The sequence below is a fragment of the Bombus pyrosoma genome, linkage group LG14 (genome assembly GCF_014825855.1).
Source record: "Bombus pyrosoma isolate SC7728 linkage group LG14, ASM1482585v1, whole genome shotgun sequence".
Classification (NCBI taxonomy): Eukaryota; Metazoa; Arthropoda; class Insecta; order Hymenoptera; family Apidae; genus Bombus; species Bombus pyrosoma.
Genome location: NC_057783.1, coordinates 2,864,816 through 2,887,480, shown reverse-complemented (window position 1 = coordinate 2,887,480; position 22,665 = coordinate 2,864,816). Strand labels below are relative to the sequence as shown.

Sequence of the window (22,665 nt, the reverse complement as noted above, 5' to 3'; positions counted from 1 at the left end):
AAATCGATTGATCATTTGTGCATCGGTAATAGTGGAAACGATACAGAAACCATAATCATCCATTATACACTGCATAAAATACCAAACACCATTTTCTTCGCTTCTTTACGTATTCATTAATTTTCTTTATATTTTTCACAAATTTAATAATCAATTAAATTTCAATTCGAATAATCAGATTTTATTTGACTAATGTTCAAACATTTTGTGTCTCAAGAGTTTAAAGAAACTGCCGCAAGATGGCCGCGGAGCGTGGTCGTGCACTTGTAATGACAACACGTGCTACAGCTGAGTGGCGGTCTCCTTCTCGGAAAAGTGAGTATAATCGTGTTTTAAGAGTGTTTGCCATTTTCCTGTGCTTACCTGCCTTCTATCCATTATTGTATCTGCCTCGTGCTCCGAATCGTGCCTCCATGTTCCTCGGAATATGAATATACTCTGGAAATATTTCCCCATTTACCCGATGCTCGCACATGTGTGGACAATGATACTCCAATAAATTACAGATCGGTAAATAATCTTAATAGAGAATAATATTTATTAATAACAGACAGTAATAATAAATGACGTACGAACGCTTGTGGGAAAACGATAGCGGTTAAGAATATAGATATTTTCGGTTAAAGTACCGCTTGAAATGGATCGTACTTTCCTTCCTGCACTAACCTAACCCTTTACACACATGTACATTTCGAAGCATCATTAAGTAACACACTATAACACGTAAAGTGTGTTTCAACACGGATAATATGGTAGATTGAAAAACATTATTTTAGTGCTGTATTTTAGTTCATGATTAATATTAAAAGGCTAGTGAACATATTAATCGGAAATTGTTAACTTAGAGCTGGAACCAGGTGGAGGTACGATTTGTTCGTATCGATTGTGATTTATGTGTCGATCGTGCGTATCGGAGCAGTGTGACATTGTTACATTTGATTAAACAAAATGTACTGACTGTTCTTCTTTTGTTGTTGAATGATAAATATTTGCTATATTTATGCTATATCTGTATTTGAAGAAAGTTGCTTTCTCGTGCGAAAATACGCAATTTATTTCGTATATTTTGTTCATTAATGTTAATTCTGCGGTGGAATTATTATTATTATTAATTCTGTTTATATATGTAAATGCATTGTGTTAAGAAAGGGTCAAATATACAGTTCATTTTTTGAAAAATATCGTATGTTAACGCCTTATATAAATAATAAAGTGGATTGCGAAAGATTATATAAGATAATTATAGATTATGATAATGATAGATAATATATGATTGGAGTACATATCGTATTACGCAATTTTGAAGTAATATCAACTTATCCAAAATATCGTAATATGTATATGATAATTATTAAGGGTTCTCAAACTGTTGGGAATCACTTTTGCAATTCCAATTCATTCAAACTGGTATTCCTATTTAGGAGAAATGAGCACTGTAAATTTAAGAATATTAGTTAAGAGTATATCAGTACAGAAATAATATTTTTAACAATATACGCGTATTGTAATATATTGTTGTCAACATTATATCACGAAGAATTTGCTATATTTACAATCTTAAGGAATTATGTTATTTCAGGTGAAGGCGAGTGGCGGGAAAGTAATGTTTTACTTTGACATCAGAGAAGGCTGTTAGAGTGAGTACACTATGAAGTTTCTCAATTCTTTATTGTTTTAGTTCTATTTATCGTAATGTTTAATTCATTCGCATGACTGAATCTCAGTAGTGTATCAATGTATGTGTATTAACCAAAAATTATTTTCTCTATAATATTGAATAATATTAAAATTTATGCAGTGGCTTCCGCATTAATAGGAGACGATATATTAATTAAAGTTAGCAATCAACAATTAATTGGTTTGTTCGATCGAAAAAAGTACTGTATCTAAAGATGCAAAGTTGCGTGTAAGAGTTTAATTACAGGAGAAGAATAATTAATTGGTGAGGCAGGGTGGGAAGAATTAATAAGTATGAAACTTTTCAATGAAATATATATTTATTAAAGATCTAGAATTTTCTTACATCTAGAGTAAATATCACAGGTACACGTTTCTCTATCACAAGATTCTCTACTCAGCTATTTTCTTGTGTTGATAGGTTGATAATTATCGACGAGAATCAAAATTTCCAGATGATTGTCAAACACAAAAATTAATACAACAGGCTGAGTTAGCACACACATAACAACGTTTTTAGCGCGAGAATGAATCTTTCTCAAGTCGATGTATACGCGAAATTGTGACGTAATCGACGCGAGGAAACATATAATCGACATGTCGAGTTGCACGACTGTTCTCGCGCCAAAATGGACAAAATAAAAATATTCTCGATAAAAGTATGAAATAAACAATAGAAAATTCTAACTGTCAAGTAAATTAAAGCTCTAGCCGCTAACGCGGACACGTCATTACGTTTCAATTAGTAAACATACAAAATCTATCCGTAAGACGACATTACAAAAAGGAAGATATTTCGATAATCCTCCTACTTTTTGTCTCACTCCAAAGTGTCTTGAGCAAATAGAAAGTCTTAAGTCTATTTCTTTTCTTCGCCTTCGTCTTCTCGATCCTCGTTCCTTCAGGAATCTGTATTTGCACATATTACGGGAAATGATATTTCACCGTCGTTAATTTTAGAAGAAAAGAATTCCACGAAGAGGAGCCGAAGTTTCCATTCCGTCACGACTTGCTTCGAAGGCGCGCGAATTATTCGCTCAAATCACAGACAAAATTGCAATACCGATAATGGTTCTTCGCATAATGGACTCCTCTTAAGATTCAGCCACGGTAATTTCGTTTCTCCGTGAGCGAGGGTCCGATTGCTTTCCATCGAGAACTCGGTTAACCGAGTATACGATGACTTTGCCCGTTGAGATCGTTCGTCCTCTTGTTTACCACGGTCTCCAGATCGGCTCGTTGGGTTTGGCAACCTGCAGGAGACCTTGATGATTCTGCGAGATGCCTTCGATGTCGATTCTAACTGGAGACGGTTGGCTGGAAGCCGGAGTGAGGGGCATCGAGTATTCGTCGGAGCTGAGCTCGCTGCTCGAAGACGGCGAAGATTGCGGCGCGGCCACGTGTATCGTTAGGGGGCCAGTTTTGTCCATGGAATTCAGCTTGTGACCCAAGTGGGTCATCAATTTGGTCCCCAAGGCAACGTCGACGCCCGGAGTGGCGGCCAGGCAGCGGCTAACCTCGTTGGCACAATGCGTATACCCGGCTCTGAATCGATCCGCGTCGATCACCGGATTCGCCGAAAGACGCTGTTGTCTTTGGAGCTTGTGAAGATGACGCACAGTCAATTCCAGAATGTCGGCTTTTTCTAACTTGGCCACGTTCTCGCCGTCGCCGGCCAACGCTGTGACCATCAGGTCCTTCAGCTCGTCCAAGCACCGGTTGATTCGTGCTCGGCGTTTGCGTTCCAGCATAGGTTTCATCACCTGTAAATTCAAAGGAACGAACCATTATAGACGGTCGTTTGAAAAGGCGAATCTTTTAATTCGAAGAAGAAGAAGAAGAAGAAGAAGAAGTAGTTTGGCTCACAGTTATACTCGACTCTGGTTTAACTGTATTCTAGTTCCAATGATATTCCAATAGAATAGAAAACCATTTGAGTAGATAGGAAGAGGCATTGGACGGAAACTTAAGGACGCTTACCTTTCTGTATTGATAAGTCCTGGAGATCGGTTGCTCCTGTCCATCAACCATCATAATCTGCTCGTGCATCTGCATGATTAATCCTTTCGTCGAGGGGTTGCTTCACACACCGATTAACCAACGTCGCACTGATTACGATTCGCTTATCGCGATATCACACTTTTTGTCCAACTAATTATTATCTCTGATGTCACACAACGAGTTTTTTTTAGCAAATGATTATTCGGTCGATTCTACGGGAAAGGTATCGAAAAACTGGTATCTCCGACGCGTCTCCCGTTCGAACTTCGTGAACGATCACAGTGATTGTGGTGGCTGGTCGGGCGAGGCTGTAGTTTATATAGTCAAGGACCCATCGGCAGGGTGGGGCGAGGGGCTGCTGTCAGGGTCCCTAGTGGGGGACAGGCCTTCCGTGGGAACGGTCCGTAGAGGTTGGTTCCCAAGCAAGCACACCACCTGTAAGCGGCAGCTGCCAGACACGCGCCCACACCAAGCCATCGTCACCGTTTCTTTGTCCTCGTTGCACCTACCGTTCGAGCCCGTATTTCCTACCTCTTCTGATACTCCTCGGGTAGTCGTGCCACGGTATGCACGGCTTAACGTTCTCTTCTCTTTCTCTCCTAACTCCTTTCGGCTTGCTGTTTCACGAACGTGCGCTCATACGGAAGGACCCAGTATCCACGTCCTCTCTGTCTCTCCTGCAAGAGTAAACTATACAGCAAAAGAGAAAAAGGGAAAGAGAGCGAGACCCCTTCTCGTTCTACCTAGTCTTCCTCCTTTTTCCATTCTAGTGCCCCGAGGAGGGTATACAACTCGTGCTACGTCTTCTTATCGTAATCTCATCCTCGTCGTACCTTCTCACCGGCCGATAGTTTTATCCTCGTCGAAGAGGAGCAGCCTGGAGGAGCGTGCTGGGCACAAGTCCGGCGTCCTCCCGATCGCAATCCCACTAGTTACACGTTACTGAATCACGGTACGTGCGTCTATGCTACCAAGCCACCGCGAAATCATAGCACCGTGGCCGGTCGCGCTCGCGCTCATCGTTTCCTCTCCGCCAATTGATCAATCATTTTCTGCTGCGTATTAACTCCGGTGTCGCGTGAGAGACACGCCGCGGATGCGGACACAAATGTTGCGCGATAAAACTCTGCGATATGAAAAGGATGTGATGAATCGTTTATTACGAGTGTCGCGTGGGCGTAGCACAGAGTCTTCGTTGGCCGCCGACCGTATTACCGAATGCGACAATTAGCACGGTCGTCTAGGCCTTCTTTAAGACGTATACCTTAACGTCCGATCGTTGTTCGAAGCGTACTTTTACAGATACCATGATTATTTAGGTTCTTCTTGTCTCTGAAAGCGGTCGAACGTGTAGTTTTAACGATACGCACGTTTACCTTCTGGTTTCTTCGATCGCTGAAAATTGAACGCATCAAAATTGTTCGTCATTGTACGATCGTTGTTGAAAACATGGTTTTAGATGGCCGATGATTCAATTTTGAATTTGTCTGAGAGAATCGTAAGGGTTGAATAATTTATGTTCGACGGTACTCTTATATTACGGTTTCTTCGTTGCTGAAAGAAGCTTACGATGTCATGTTTAATTTATATTCACTTATTTAGGAAACCGTAATCGTATTTTTCCTCGCGCAATCATTATTCGAAGAACACTTGCAAAGGAACGGTACTCTGCTTGTTTTTTTCCGTTTTTCGTTTGCAGGAACCGCAAGCACTGAAAATGTGTTTTTAACGATATGCTTACAAAGTCATTATCGTTTCTTGATATTAAACGCTTGACACAAAGGAGAAGAAGAGCGATCAGTTTTGTTCTCAGCGCACGGATAAATCTCGCGATATTCTATCACGTTTGGACCAAACTGAATTGGCGGATAATAGAAAAGCGTGAGAGATCGATCTGTTTAAGCGAATATTTCATTCATCGATCGAGACTACAGGCAATTTTCAACGACAAATGATATTATGCCGACGAAATGATCTAATTTCTGCAGTGTAACGATTTTCTATTTACGCAGTATTTTTTAATTGACCGCTATCGACTATAAGGCCAAGGCTGTGTGTATCGTTAGTTTCAGCATTTCGTCGAATGATCACAGTTACAAAACCGGAATCCCTTTCCGTAAGATTATTTGAAAATTATACAAATGAGTTACGAATGTGCGTGTCATTCTTCGATTCTCGGAACAATCTTTCGTTTATCGATCTCGAGAATTTCTCTGTCGGCGGTGCAATTACACGCGACGCCACGCTCGCAGAAGTGATTTTCATGCGTCAACGTATGTACCTATGTATACGGCTCGATTTAAAGCCGCGCACGAACGAAAAGATTACAGATTTTCAGTTTGGCCAATTGATCGCCGTCGAAAATTGGTCGAAAGTAGCCCTCGGGTGGATTTGTTCGGGCCGAGGTTTAATTTCGCGAAGACGATCGTAAAATCGTCCTTCGCTTTGGATAGTCATCGTCCGGAATGAATAACTCGGCGTGCCTCACGTGTACATCCTGCCGCTTGCTGCAAGCACTTCCAGATACTAATTTCGTCCAGGCTTTTGCTGAATTATACACTTCGTACCCCCCTCCAATCTTTCTCTATCCTTCTCGGTTTGCGTGGCCATTCCTTCAATTATTCTTTTTTTCGCCTCTTTCTCCCATCTTTTCCCTCCTCGTCTCGGCTCTTTCTGCCAACTACCACGCTTATTTCTCCGCCAGTGGGGCACTTAAACATCGTTCGCACCGAATAATTACGCACGTTAGTTCCATCCTTCTTCTCCTGTCTCGGTTCTCCCTCGTCCGACCACCTTCTTCTTGCTACTGCGATTTTACGAGGCATCCTTCGTCTTCTTCTTCTTCTTCTTCTTCTTCTTCTTCTTCTTCTTCCTTCTTTTCTTCTTCTTCTTGGTCTTCGTGTCCATACCTTCCTCGGCTTCCTCTCTTTTTTCTTTCTTTCTTTCCTCGCTACTCCCTTCAGCCAGCCAATTGCACGTGTCCCTAACGACGCCGGCACCTCCGTAGAACTTACGCGATGCCGAGATAACGCGAAACTCCTCGGTCTCTTCTTTCTCTTATTCTTTGTTCCGCGGATGTCCAGCAGCCTTTTACCTGCTTCATTCCCTTGTCGCTCGCATCCGCGGATTCCAATTAGCTGCTGGTGCTTCGGGCAATGGTTAACGTTTTGCGGTTCTACGTATATAAGTATGTAGGCAATGGTCAGTTGCGTTTGAATTTCCATTTAAACGGAGAGTTTATACTTTGCGCGCGTTTCGCGATACTCTGCGACGCAATTCTCACTTGGCGTACTTCGAATTGACGATATCGAGGACTCTTTGTAATTGGAGTGTAGCTGGCGAGGAGGTCAAATTTTCTATGCAGGATATTTTCATTTAAATAAAGCACATACGATGAGATACGATGTTGCATTACTTTTTGTCGTAAACGACAAGACAGATAAAAGATGACGAAGCTTTTCCCAGTCGTCGTAAAGAATTACAATAAATAATTCATAGCTGGTGATTAATGGTAATGAAATCATACTGATAGCGTGTCTTGTCTCTTGTAATACTAATCGCAAGAGCTGCACGTTGATAAATAATCTTTCAAAATTTGAGACGATTTTTAACTCGCATAAATTACACCTGTATATTTATATCGTCTAATTATCGGCGAGAAAAATTAATCGATTTAAATAAGTCGACTTGACAACTAGCGAAGACGAATGCATCGGTTAAATTGATCGAAACAAATTATCATTACTCGATGTGTCGCTGCTACCTCGAATCTGTATAAAGTTACCCATCTCGTTTGTAAGATTGCAATTTATAATTTAACCACCCGGTAAATGAAATCTCCGCGTGTAACAGTATACGTTGATTGGTTTCCCTGAGAGCGCAAAAAGTGATAATGAAAAATGTTGATCGAAGTCTTAGGGCTGTTTCATACCGATCACATTGCCGGTGTAATAAAGCAGCAAAGATTATGCGATTGAACGGCGAAAAGCCGTAGCCGCCTATTGAAACCTAGTGGATTGTTCTGGTTAACGTTCGAGAAACGACAGTCGCACGAAATCGAGACGACACTGACGAATCGAAACGAATGAATGCGGTGCATTTCTCGCATTCCAAAACGGGGCTACCGTTATCGCAAGTGCAGTCGTTGCGACCTGAAGCATGCGCGGTCATTTGCCACTCTTTTCACTTTCTCGTTTCGTTTTTAAATTAATCGCGAGGATAAAAGCGAACGAACTAAGTAATAGGCTCTCCCACGATCATTTTATATTTCAATGTATTCAGCACCTTCCGTTTTTCCTGTTTTTCATCGATGCAAAATTTCAAATAATTTCGCGACAGATTAGCGAGCGGTCGAAGTACGTTTTCTAATCGACGATTATTTTTAATGTCTCTGCTGCTACGAGGACGATTATACTTTGTAAAATGTAGCCTTGTCCCCTCTCTATGTCTGGAAACAAATTTTCGAATTTACGTAATGCTCGTTTTTCGCTGTTCAATTGAATAACGAAGTGTCGCTTCTCTTATGTTTCTCATACGTTTGAAAATAAATTTCTAATTAACGCGAAATCTGTTGGAATATTTATTAAAAAAGAAAAAAAAGAATGGGAAAATAAAATACGTCCAGCTATCGATCGTAGGATCGTACAACTATTGTTAATGATATCTGTCCCATGTGGATTACCGCGATCAACGACAACAGTCCATTAGAACGATGCCAATCGGTGAAACAAACTTAATACGGCCACGTGCCGACTCGATTTCAAGTCAGCTTCCTCTCACGTGCCGTTCATAGTTCATTGTTCGTTGTTTTTGCACGATTCGGGTGGGTAGAGAAGTTCCAACTGCGTCGGCGAATAATACAAAGTTAATTCAACGTCTCGATTAATCCACGTGGAGGATTACGCGCATTATACAATAGCTTCTAGACGATGACCGCACGTGCTGAACTCGTGTAGGACTTACGTCAGTCATCCAACCAGATATACACATATTATGCGTAACAGAGTACGCAAGTGCAATCAATATATTCACGATGTAACCTATCCTTTATGTCCGTATGTTTAATTTATTTTCGTTAGAATACATACGATTACGAATACATAGATTACGTTTCGTTAATATGAAGCGATCGCAACGTTTCCAATATTTCCATATTTCGTGCGTATTTCGCGCGATACTTTCGTCGAGCTATAAATAAAATTATCCATTTTTAACTTACTTTCTTTTTATCGAAAACGACGGTGTTCTTACTTTTTAGTTTAGAAAGCAGAGAAACAGAGAAACGCAGAAAATGCAGAGATACGAAGCGAATGGAAAAATTCTAGAAAAATAGAATAGAAATAGTATCGGAGAAGGTCCATTTTTAGCTTCTATTTTTCGAAAAGCGGAGTACTAACCCTGATTTATAAATAAGTATATTTAGAATTAGCGATTTAACTTATATTATATTTACGTTTGCAAAAATTTAGTTAGTTAGTCGAATAAATGATAATAAATTTGCTCGATCGATTCTTTAATAAAAAGTAGGATATTCTTTTACTTTGTGTATCATTGTCACGCATACAGAGTAAAACTTTCCAAGTAAAACGTATCGTTTCGGATCACGGAACACGTGCGGCGTTAACAAGTTTTCTCACAGCCATGAAATTTCCCATGTTCCGTGCATGCTCGCGGTTATCATTTATTCCGACGACATGTAAGAGGAAGAGAGAGAGAGAGAGAGAGAGAGAGAGAGAGAGAGACTTATTAGCAAGTACATCAGCTGTTGGTGAACATATGTCGCCAGTCGCTTGGCTCGTGCCAACGAAATCGTGATCCCCTTCTTTTCTATCTCGAATATCAACCCCTGTGACATCGGTTCGCACGCGTCGATTTCCGGTTAGCTAATATCTGAGGGGTTTTCATAGGGGCTATCCCCACGGATAACGATTGTATACTTGTTACTGTTCCTTATGATAGTTCTTCCCCCCTCCCCCTCCCCCTCGTGATTCAATGTTACCTAATTCGATGTCGTTGATCGTGAGAGTATTATTTATTATTTAAATCGATGAAAATTGAAGTTTAATAGGAAATTATAACGGCTTTTGTGTACGTAGGTAAATAACAGATGGCTGATATTTATGGAATCTCATATTTTCGACAAAGTTGAGGAAAATCCACAGTCGTGTATTTTCAAGATTAATTAAGCATTCGTTCGAAGTTTCTTCGGGTCCTCTGTATTTGCACGAGCAAAGAGGATACATCTGGAACGTGTTTACTATTATGATGGATTGTTGTTATTATAGGTACCCTATTCTATTGTCATGGTATTAAGTGGCCTGTAACCAAGTGTTGGAGAATTTAGCCTGGGATTATCCAATTACCACGTGACCCGGTCGTTTCGTTACTGTTTCTAATTGTATTGCCGTGTATTAACCTGACGTTCAATAAGACCCGAGTCCCAAGAGGACTGTAAATTTGCGGATGAAAATTAATGTGTGTACGTGAAGGTCTACCGCTTGTTGTTGGCGTCGTAGGTTTGTATATTACCATTACAGCTCGAAGAGTCATAAAGACCTAAACTTGGAGAGGTTGCTTTGTTCCACAGAAACCGGGGTTCTCTTTCTTGCGTTCAAAACGTGAATTCATTTGTCTTGAAGAAAATCGAATCGATATTTTTACCGTACGGTGAAACAATGATCAAAATTCGCTCGTCAGGATCACTGGATGAAAGGAATTGTCGAAATTCTTTTGAGCGAAACACGCTCGTTTGCCGGGCTGTTCGTGTTTAGAAGAGGTAAAATTTGCATGCTGTGCCGTTAGCATCTCCTGACGCAAACACGGCGGACCTTCTGACCTACTGTTCGCTCCGAGTAACCACGAAGAACAACAAGAGGAGAAAAAAAGAAGGAGAAGTGAGAGCATTCTCACGGAATGTCGAGTTCACCTGGCGGCGTGTGCACACACCGTGTGCACTTCGCCCTATTTAAATGGCCTTTTCTGCCCTTCCCCTTTTTTAATCGAATGCTACCTCGTGGCACGTGCTCGCAATACCCGCTCCCGACACACGTCATCACTTCCGTGTACGCACGGTGACCTCGCTCCGCTTCCGCAGGATCTTCCGGTAAAACCTGAATCGCCTAGCTTCCTCCGACCTTCCACCTCTTCATTTTTTTCCCCCATCGAAATAATACTAATCGCGCAACAGGATACTCCTTGTTTACTTGGAACTCGGCATCCTTGAGCAGCAAAATTTCATTCTATTTTTTGGAAAATTTGGTCGTCTGCGGTGTTTTTTTTTTTTATGAAAGATATATATTTTGTTGTGAATTGAATAGGAATAGAAAGAGAGTTTTATGTTTAAATAATAAATTGCCAGACTTGGACAGATACTAAGTAGAATTATTATTTTGTTTCTGTCAGATGAATGACGGGCAAATGTTTACGCATTCAAATTCAGGAATATTTCATAAGAAAATATCAAACGTAAAATAACATGAAGAACATGAATCGAATTACCATTGTGCGAGAGTGTACGGACTGAATGTGATTTTAACGAGTTGTTTGAGGACTTCAGCACGTGCGTCGAGTCATCGCATAATAGCGAGGTAGAATTGCTTATTGATCATATCAGACATCCGATGCTCGGTTGTTGAGAATTTTTGCGTGTCGTATCGTTACGCGTTTCATCCATTCAAGCTGATTTGCAAGCATCTGATCAACGTTTCTCGCCATGTCAGAGAAACTTTATGTCGAGAATATCGATTTCAAGCGATGAGTATCGATTTTTCGCAGAGAATCTTTAAATTAAATATTTCGAAACACAGAAACGTCCCGTGCAAAAAATTGCAAAACCACGCAGAAGACGATGTCGAAGGTGGACGAATACAAAAGATGCGCGTGAAAAATTCTACGGTAAAATCTGTACAAAAAAAATTAGAGAATCGTACGAAAGATAAGCTCGAATATCTCGATGTGAAATGCAGTTATTATACAATGACTTGTATATACGAATTGGAAAAATTTGTTTAAATTACACGATACAATTTACACGAATAAATAATACCGACAAATAAATAAATATATTTAATCCATAAAGTGGAACATTTCGATGGGCATTGCAAACGAGTCGGTGTCAGGTTAGGAGTTAAAATCGATAGAGAGAGAGAGAACTGCTAGCTAACGTCTTGAAAGAAGGGGCACGAAGTGGCTCCGATAGGGCCCCAAAGGCGTCCATTGTGGGGTCTTATGCTGAAGATTGCGCACGTGCTCGGTTTTCCCACGCGTATAGCACGCAGCCGCCGGTCTGCGCTCAAGGGGGAGGACACCGAAGCTGAAAAGGAACAGGGCGCATTGTGTCGAGCACGGGCCTGAGACACTGGAAATTAAAGGCCTTCTCTCATCTTCGTCTTTCTTCTTTCCACCCACGGGCAAACATTGACCAGCATAAATTGCTGGTAGTGTAGGAATAAAAGGAAACGATCTCCAGGCAGTTTTGTTCCTTTCCGACCAGTCTAAATTGCTCCAAGAAAATCGCTTCTCGGCTACTTTCTACCTGCGAATGTACCGTTTAACGCTATAAATCTATAAATCTGAATCCTTCGGTTTCTTATTTCGGGAACACTAATGTATCACTGTTAAGTACTTTACAGTTTCGCTCGTTTAATACATAATCTGTTCGGTATTGAAAATATAAGAGAAGTGTTAACTCTATCGCGGAAGTAAGTTTTACAAGTGACAGTTATTTATCATTTTTATTCATCAAAGAGGCACAGAGTAATCCAGTTCTGCGATAGCGTGGAATACAAGCAAGCAAGACTTGCAAAATCAGTCTAAATTGTTGTTATTTGGCTAGTTCAGATTGTCAAGAGTTTGTTCACGTTCGATATCTTTTGACTCGTACTTTATTCGCTTTATCTATCTCTTTCATTGAAGATACCTTGAAGTTTGGATAATAACAATTTTTAGTCGCTTTCTGTCTCGTTCTTTGAAACCAAAATCGCAACAATTGCGTCTAGTAAGCATTTATACGGACGCACCGTGTGCGTCAGTGGGATATATCCTTTAGTTTATGCCATTACCGCTACGTGTTTCGTATAGCGAGATCTCTCGTGTAAAAAAATTCTGAATACGTAGAGCTACGTAGCCATTAAAAAGGAAGAATCAGGACAAGAAATCTGAGGAATCCTTTTTGGTTATTCGACGTGGCAAGCAGATTAGGATGGATTTTGCCGTTTAACGTTGACCGTGACGCAGCTTTCAGAAATGTAACCGAGGACCACCTACGCCGGATATGTCCGCAGGTATATTTGATAGACGCGGCCGTTCCTTATCCTGAAATTCCAGCAGAGCTGACTCACGGTTCTCATAATTTCTTTCGAAATTGAGACGAGAGACCCTTTAAGGAAGTCGTCGACGATGACCGAACGAAATTCGTATGCACATGTCGCGTTTCACGCTGCGTTACATGTGCGTTTCGTCCATTTAATTTCTTCGTAATTTGCGACGGCATTTATCGTTCTCTCGTGACTTCGATTGCTTGCAGACCGTGTTCCGAATGTAGTCCAACAGCAGCCATTATAAATTCCTTACGTATAATTTCTTCGATAGTGACAATAACGCATTTTTCAATCGAGATCAATGTACAAACATGTCCACTTGGTTTAAAAATGAGAGAAGCGGAGGAAAATAAGAGTCATAATTTTATACAAATCGCGAAAGGTGAAATCTCACCCCTGAATTTCTCATTAAGATATATGCCATCGTTTCATTATCAACGATAATTGCTTGAAATTTATCGTTTTCAACCGAGCACGTTGCTTGTAATCTTCCTCTTCTTAAAATTAATCTTCCCAGCTTAAAGTTAAATCTAAACTACCACGTGAAATTGGCAACAAACTCGTCGAACAAAATTTGAAATTCGTCTCATTCGGCGAATGATCGTGACAATTTTATCGAATTTTTAGAAGCTGACACCAAGAAGAAACGTTAGATTTGAACGTATACGATCCGATTAAAGACATATCCTTTCGTCAGCTGAATAAACTCGTCGATAACGTTAAAAACAGCTAATTAGATGAAATTTCCTTTCGTTATTGCACAATTTTCTTCGTTGACAGTTTAGCATTCGATCGCAACAACTCTCACGATAAAGACGTGGTTATATCGAGAATTTAATTCCTCGCAGCAACGTTGGGAAAATTTAAGCGTTACGTAGCTGCGATTATAACTGCGAATAAATATGGCAATTAAGAGTCCCTCGCATCTGAAATTGATTAACCGTAAATACGGTCTGACTCATCGAACGAAACCCAATTTCTCAGGTTTCCAGTTACACGTATACATCCCCCTACAGCCCTTCCTCCGCTTGGTATCACGAGGTAGTACTTTGTCGACTTATTAACGAAGCGACAAGCGCGACAGCCACTTAAAAAGGCGTCGCCGAAACTCTCATGATTTCTTGTTAATCGAGCCGGAAGCTCTCGTTAAGGAGCACCGGTTAATTGCTACTGGCTCTGTCCATCGCATAAAAATATGTACCGTCCTCTCATCGATAGGGTTCGCTTCTTACAACATTATTTCTGCTTGTTTAAACGTCCCCTATACATTTATAATGTACGCCGATATATTGGGTTGGCAACTAAATGACTGTGAATCTTGTCATTAGGTGGTATTGATAAAATCCACAATCACTAACCCAAGTTGCTAACCCAATACAGTCGGAAAGAAAAATAAGTTTAGAGAACTAAGGAGAATTAGTTCAGTTTATAAAGAAATATCAGTTTGTTGGAAAAGATTCTTTCGTTTTATAAGGGATTCTTTTTTATTTGGTAGACTTTTCACAATCGATTCTCATTGACAATTATAAGTAAATTATTTTGGCGTGCTACTGTAACTTGCATTATAAGAGTTTACGGTATGTTCGATTCTAGTTGAATCTAATGTTTAAATCTAAAGGCTTCTTAGTCTGCGGATCTGATCCGTCGTGTCAAGTAATTGGGTAACTAATGAGTTTTGGTAGCGGGAACGATAGATGCGAAAGATCTTTTGCTTTATATTATTTTGTCGAATTACGCGCGATTCATTTTGCTCTGTCGAGATAAACACCGTGACGTTTCACAGACTTGGTTTCACGTTTGTGTGAAGGTGCACTGTTGTAAACGAAAGCAGTAGCTCTTCGAACGACATAATAGAAATGGGATAAAAACGAGTCATAATTAAAACACGTATATGGAAGTTACAAGACTCGGATGCTTCGGTGATCCTCGTGTATGCTTGCGATAAGTATCTTGCTACGTCTATGTATATTTTCAGATACGTTTGAAATTTCATCGACGCAATCACGATAGCCGTACCTCGTTAGAGTGCTGGTGAAATTTCTTCCCGCTAATTGAAATTAATATACTTTCATTTTCGTACAAACAAGTCGTATTTAACGAAAGCTCGTTGATACAACTATTTCCACTACCTGTCCACTTATCTTTGTCCCCGGCTGTATGCGCCTGTAGACGTGTACACATAAGCGTGTACCGTGTACACACGTACAACGTACGCGTACGAATGAATGGCGCTGCCGGGCGGAGAGGCACATCTCTCGTTTCTGGACTCAGAGATCTAACTACCACCTGCCTCATTTTCCCACGAGCTCCGAGAGAACCTCTCGAATACCGATGAGATAGACGAGGACGAACCTCGTGTAGGAACGAGCAGCTCGAAGGACAGCGCAGTATACGAGGGAGGAAAGGGGGAGCTGGAGAGAGGGACGAAGAAAAACAGGGTCAGAGAGAAACAGGATTACCACGAGGGAGAGTTCCTCCGGTTGACGGAAGAAGAAGAAGAAGAAAGAGAAGAGGAAAGGGGTGGTAAAGAGGGGACAGGGACGAAGATCGCACGGTCAATTCTGCCGTGATTCTCGAATTTTTATATTTCCATCTCGTTCTCGTTTTGGCGAACGCGAAGCATTTACTCCTCTTCGCAGAGACATTTAACGTAAAGCTGATTTGAGAAATAGCGGCTAACCATGCATAGTATTTTTCTCACATTTGGCATCGATTTAAGGTAGGTTTTAACGTTGGGAAAATGTACAATCGAACCTGAAAAATGATTGGAACAGCACCGTTAAAATCTCCGTTAGTTCGGTCAATAAATTTGGTTGCTCGTTCCTTGGTAATAGTTCGATCTTCGGCATTGTTACAACAGTTGTCCAACAGCATTCTTAGATTTTATGATCCTAATATTTTACGATGCCAAATAGCATAAGGTAGCGTTATTCGAGTCGTTATTGCTGAGTCGAGTGGATTTTATAACACCTCACTATGATGTAGTCAATAAGTGAGAAGATGTTGATGCCAACTTTCAACTTCAACGCTTCGATGCGCTGTACTTTCTGAAATTCGCAAAGTTGGCGCGTTAATGAACGCGCCAGGTAACAAGCAGGTAAACGAAATAAATAACAAGTAGATAATAAATAAGTGAAATATGGGAAGCAAAGATGACATGATTTTGGAGAGAAAATGAAAGGGACGAAGGGTGAAAGAGACGGAGGGTTACGTGATGCGAGTTTCTCTGTACTGGTAAATACGAGGGAGAGACGAGTATAAGTGGTTATGGCGGTCCATTTAGTGTATGGCGGTGTATAGTGCGCGCACGCGCGAGCACGTGTGTGAAGGGCTAGGGGGAGGAGGATATGGAGAACCAAGAGGTCCTCCGAAGGCGGGCAGGTAGAACACGTGCTGGCACGAGGTGAGTCAGACTCGCGGGAATATCGAAACACGATCTCTCTCTCTCTCTCTCTCTCTCTCTCTCTCTCTCTCTCTCTTTTCCGACTCTTCTTCGCGCTGCTCCTTTGTCTTTGAGGATTTTTCTACAAGAAATCTCGTCTCGTCGAGACGCTCGATTCTTCTATTTTCTGCCCGCTTCATATCGTACGCATCGATGTTATCGCTATTTGGTATAGCAGCTAATGCGATTGTCATAACTAGATCGTGGATTCTTCGCGGGTTATAACAATTCTGTCTGTTTCGTTCCGATTGCCGAATAATTCAGACGTAGAACTGCGGCGTATGAAAGACATACACAGATGCCAGCTATGCTTCGACGACAATTTTACCATCTTCTCTTTTTGGTAATCGATTTCCCTCGAGTATTCGCCAGAGATTTTTATACAGAATTTTAAGAAATATTAGCTTCAGTTGAGCGGCAGAAGGGTTTGGTATAAAAATGATAATTGCAATGGCAATTACGATGGCAATAACTTTTGAGTTTAGACTTACGTGTTATGTTTGATTTCTACACGATTGCACTTGATAAAACTTTTACTCCCTAAAAGTATGTTGCATTTCTTTGAGAGCAACAGTTCGCTCGTAATTATCATTTTGAACCACGTTGCGTTTATCGGGTTTGCTTTCCTAATTTGGTACCGCATCAGTGTGTTGGTATTAACGTGCATCTGAGAAAGTAACGTACAAGTTTTCGCGTGAGAAGACTCGGCAGATACATAATTGTCGGTTCGTTAAACGTCCGTATATAATTTATTGATAGCTGTTACGAATGTAAAACAAGCAGAGAGAGCAATAACAGTCGTAAATAACATATGTTATTTGTGCACGTGTGCACGAACTCAACTTTTGAGACTTACAATAGCATATTTAGCAAGACGATGGAAAAAGGCTCGGTTTTAGATGAAGGAAGACAGTTGTTCGATCTTTCTTCCAATAGTTTTAAATTCGACTATAACGAATGTTAATTGGTAAACACTGATTAAACGATTTCTGCTAAAATTTGCCTAAAATTTGTTTGTAATATCGTTTATCGAAGCGATGGTAACAACACGCACTGTTTTCATCGTAATAATATTTATTAATAGAATTAATCATTTCATTAATATGCATGTAACATCGTAAACTAGCGCAAGCTTGTTATTTATAGCATAAAATAGCGCAAGTTATTTAAATAGAGTACGAGGCTTTTAAATAATCGATCTTAATATCGAGATAAAACAATTTTACCGAAACTTCTAAATTATATTTCGTATAATAAAGCGTACAAATTTCATCCGTTTGTTTACGTGAATATGCGCGTATGTAAAAACAAAATTAGAGATTGATCGGTTCAATGTGTCTAGCAATATAGTAAATATTTGTTAACACACTTTCTTCCTCAAGCAATTACAGTTTGTATCGAAATACGAGTCTGAGACAGTCCGTGTTTTCCAATTCTAGCATGTTCACCGAGTTTTCGTTTGCATGAAATCACCTTGTACGACATGAATGGCCAACAATTATGATGCTGCGTGTGTGTCACGTGTCTGGGTCGATGCCAGTAGCTGAACGGACTCGAGAAACGAGAGTTGAATTTAAGTTCATTGGAAATCGTTCGTACTGTCCTGGCTTGTAAGTAATTTGCCTAAAGTTGAGTTGATTTGTCAGTTAATTAAGATCGTTAGGTGATTTCGATTTTCCTTCACGACATAACGTCTCGTGCTCGATAATTTTTCTGTCGACGAGCTCACGAGAGGTTAACGCGTACATTTATTCTTCCGAACGATAAAGTTGTTCCTGCCGTCTGTAATGTTCGTATAAATTGGTAGAAAATTACTCGCCTGATGATAAACATTAATTCTATATGCAACTGTTCTCCGCGTGTATATTCCATGAACACCACGCATTACGATTGCGTGTGAGATGGTTGAATTATATTCAAACGCATCGTCTATTTTTAGAATTATTTATCAATCCCATTTACATATCACTCGGCATAATTTACAATACGATTAAATTTTCTCCGCGTGCATTCTACATTCTACGATATGTCCTGCTTTTATCGTTACTGGACCGCGGATGCTTACGCAATTTATAAGAAATTTAAAGGTGTAAAAATGCATAGAATATTCTTTATAATTTTTAATTGGTGAAACAAATCTCTAATGAAGTTATAATTACTCGGTTCTATTCGTAAAAGTATAGATTTGCGTAAAAGTCCGCAGACTAACTAAATTGTATTACATTTCGACATATGTCTACTTGATCTTTTTAGAGGGGAATTCTGGTTTCTTAAATATTTCTTTTCTTGTATGCACGAGAGAATCTGGCAACTGCACGTTTTATATCTTGTACACGCGTGTATGGTTCGTTTTTACACTCTATTTATCGTTTGAAAATATCCTTTGGAAATAGCAAATAAATAATCTGAGTCGTACAATTGAATTTCACATTACGATTGATACTTTTCAAATACGAATGAAAGTTATGAAAAATACGAGATACCGTCATGTTTACCATGGTTACTAGACTGTACCTGAACAGATAGTATCCGTTATCTATAATTTATTAGAATTGTTTCTGAAAAATAAGGAAATGGAAAATGGAAGAGTTGGAACATGGAACGAAAGAAGAAAAAGAAAAAAAGGCAATACTTGCAAAAACGAGATACTGTATTCTATTTGGTATTTTATTTAAAACACTTCATAATCCGATATCTATCCGAAAGTATGTACGTTTCATTTCCAGCTACGAACGTGGCGATTTAATTCGACCCAACATGATCTATACATTTTGTAAACTACAACCTAGTTTTTCTTAATTTTTCGTAGATCTTTTGCGAAAAGATCATATGTGTCACACTACTACACGCATCGATTGTAAAACACTAAACACGCGAGATGCAATATAACAGAAGACAATTAGGTACAAACTACCGTTAGCAAACAGTTGCCGTTAACAAAACAATTTCATCGGAACGTTTACGCAAAACCGTATCTCCATTCTATCGGCTGGTTAACCGTTCGATAACGATAAAATAAGGCAATAAAGAGGTGGACAAATGCTTTCAACGAGCTTTCCATCAGTTTTATTCGCGCAATCCTTTAATTAATGACAGCGGTTAAGGGCATTAACGACTCCTTCGTAGCATCGGCCTCGATCACAAGCGTGTCAGGGTTAAATGGAATTTTCGCTTCGCCGCGAGTTCTTTAATTAGTTTTCGTGGAAACACCGATTCGCGTTTAAACGAGAAGATACGGAGAGGATGGGGGACAGAATCGTAAACAAGCGGTTTCCGGTGCGAGAAAGAAAACGCGCATCGATCGAAGATCGAATCCTCGTTTCGTATTCTCGAAATCGAGCTCCGTCTTCAAGGAAAAACCTCTCTAAGGGGATTTATAAATTGGCTGCCACCTGACAGGAAGAAAGTTCCGAAGCGGAGGCGATAATTGAATGAAATGAATGCGTATCTTATCGATGTTGCTCGGATAACTCGGCCAATTTTCTACCGAAATTAAAGCCACCACGCAGCCCTGTATACTCTACTTACGATTCTTATCAACAGCCGTGCCACTGGCTCCATTCTACACGGCACAATCCCGCCATAAGCGTCTGATTCGTACGAGACGTATAAATTGTTAAGATGCTCCGATTCGATCCTTTTCTGCTCGCCATTCCGCTTTCACATTCGCGTACTTGTTACACGTGCGATTTCTACTTCCTTCGGGCGGGAACATAGTTCGTTCTCTCAGGTCTGTTGAATTTTTCTTTTTCTTCGTTTCTCGCTCTTTTCATTTCTATCGAGAGGTTATTCGTTTTGTAATAGTTTCAGACCAATCAGAATTGATCGGCACGCGCAATAATGGAAGAAAAGCAATGGCTGGATTAACCATACTTCGTTTTCGTGCTAATGCTGATTTCTAAGGATGTTCTCACGTTTCGATAAAGTTGATTCTCTTCAACAACACTTTTTCCATTTGTGTGTCTCGTATTCCTATCGATCTGCTATAATGTTTTGTAACAGGAGTTCTAATATCTTCAAGACGATACTCTGGAATTATTATTAGTATTTTACGTAGTTGATTAGAAAATAATATGACGTTACGAAGAGGCATCTTTGTTTAGAGGAGGAGACGGAGATGGTTGCACATATAAGGAGTCGTCTAACTAAATTATTATAAAGAGCCGACAAATTTTCTTCCCGATTACGTTTCTGTTATTTCTTCTTTCGTCCAAGGAGTGGCCAATCCCAATTTTTAAAAATGAAACGATTTACCAAGTTATCGTAAATTTGGATTAATTAGGCCTGCTGGAAGTATACATCTTTTGTTTCGGTAATTTATTTCGAATAATAAACATCGTAGTTGCCGCGTGAATATTGAAGACGAAACGGTGCACATTATTTTCGTGAAAGTTGCAATCGTATTTCTCATGCCCATGTTTAAACGAATCGGATTAATTATTGCTAATTACTTACAAAATTCATTTACGACCAGGTAATTGAGCATAATGAGAGGAAAATATCGTTTGTTGTGATAAAGAACGTAGGAAGAATAAAACTGGAGAGGTGACCGAGATACGAATAAATAATTGGTAATTAAGCGTGCGATTAATGCTGAAGTGTGACAAGATTCGTGAATCGCGAAGTAGAATAACAACGTGTCTTTCGTTGATTTGCTTCTGAAAATTTGATTTCTCGGTAAATTTAGAAATTGCGGAATTTGTAATGGAAAACGATTATTTATCGCTACGTGATTTTCCGAGTTTTGTATTGGGTTGGCAACCAAGTAATTGCTGATTTTGTCATTAGATGGCAATGACAAAATACATTGTTTTTTAAATCTTTTGCGTTTGTTTTCGTCGATTTCACATACGTTTGGTCGTATCCGGTCAGAGCTTGCACCTGTAGCAGATCTCTTATCCTGTATACGCATTAATTACCTTTTACCTAACTGTGTAGCAAATAATTGATCGATGTCGTGCAAAGTAAAAGAAAGTTTTTTATCTTGGTTGTAGTTTATTAAAACGTCCGCTACTCTTCCGTACGTATTTCTCGAATGTTTCAATTTCGAATGTAGCTCAACCTTGACCTGGATTTTACACTTTTTAACTCATGAAATCTGCTTAATTTGGAAATGGAAGGAAGTTTGTCATGAAAGTAGCTTGTAATTATGATTATCTGCTTATGTAATCTCGTTCGACGAAATAAGTACAAGCAGATTTAATTAAGTATTAAAACTGATTAGCAGCTTGTTAAATATATGTGCAAAACATACGCGTATACAGAAGCAGAGTTCGAAACTAGTTTACGACGACTTTTGTAAAAAGTAGCTTGTAAAAACATACCTATCTGATAGAAAGATCGATCTATTTGTTGATGGATACGTACGATACTTGAATAACATTTTTAACAATCTTTTTTATCGCTTTTCGCTATTCTCCAATTCTCCATTTTCAAATATCATTTGTTCTCTGTACCTCAATTTATAGAATTGACCGGTATATCCTTTAAGCGTTCCAATTGCAAATTATCTACACTGTTTTTGTTATAATTTATCTGATATAAAATATCAAATCCATTTAAAACTAGTCCAAATAAAAATAGGAGGCGTAAAACATTAGTTGAATTTAGATACGAGTATATTTAAATGACGAATAATAATTCAGCATAGAGTAGACTTTAAAGTGTCGACGATCCTAATTAAAATATATTACGAATATTAATCAAAATTGCCAGGATTTTGCCCAAGTATAACCTGGTAAATAGCAGAGTATGATATATAGTCTGTCATCAGAATCTCATGATCGGAGTTTACGTGTGACCGATTACAGAGTCACGTGGTACATATGATTAATTACTTCGTTTACACGAGGAATAATTATTCTTCGTGCAATCGAGAACTTGCTTTGCGGTATGCGACGCGTTCCGCTTGTTGGCCTCACCGAACACTGTCGCCACACATTCATTATCAGTGTATCAGCGTACTTAATCGTGTCTGGTACCGCGATACTGTGTAGTCTTCGATGAGTTCTGATCGATAAAGATCGATTTACTCGGTGAAATGTTTCCTCAGTTGCGAATTATGGACAAACAAATTTTTCATAGATTTTTCATTTGTCATCATCATCGGATTTCGATCGCGTTACTAGTTAAAAAGCTCTTCTTCTACTCGTTAGGTGAAGTAATATTCGAATAATTATTATAGTTACATAGTTTCTGGAAATCTACATCGGCGAAATGTCGTTTGTT

At 39.6% G+C, this 22,665-nt stretch overlaps 2 protein-coding genes across 6 annotated transcripts in view; one reads left to right on the top strand and one right to left on the bottom strand.

Moving 5' to 3' along the window:
- The first annotated feature begins 235 nt into the window (after positions 1–235).
- The window catches only part of LOC122575219 (tubulin polyglutamylase TTLL4-like), a 234,530-nt gene continuing 212,100 nt past the window's right edge, over positions 236–22,665 (top strand). For 2 of the 4 annotated variants that reach the window (XM_043743891.1, XM_043743887.1), the window contains exons 1-2: positions 351–510; positions 1,580–1,637. The gene's annotated coding sequence lies outside the window, so the exon portion shown is untranslated. Of the gene's footprint in view, positions 316–350; positions 511–1,579; positions 1,638–22,665 lie in introns of those variants that run through there. The other 2 variants (XM_043743885.1, XM_043743890.1) reach the window with 2 other exon arrangements.
- LOC122575220 (enhancer of split m7 protein-like) lies at positions 1,979–4,709 on the bottom strand. 2 transcript variants are annotated; one of them, XM_043743893.1, is made up of 3 exons: positions 4,422–4,709; positions 3,658–4,355; positions 1,979–3,440 (listed from the first exon to the last, which is right to left on the bottom strand). In XM_043743893.1, exons 2-3 carry the CDS (start codon positions 3,730–3,732, stop codon positions 2,892–2,894), a joined length of 624 nt encoding a protein of 207 aa, XP_043599828.1. In that variant the 5' UTR covers positions 3,733–4,355; positions 4,422–4,709; the 3' UTR covers positions 1,979–2,891. The 2 variants fall into 2 exon arrangements, with proteins under 2 accessions (XP_043599828.1, XP_043599829.1); XM_043743894.1 differs by having other exon boundaries at positions 4,512–4,709.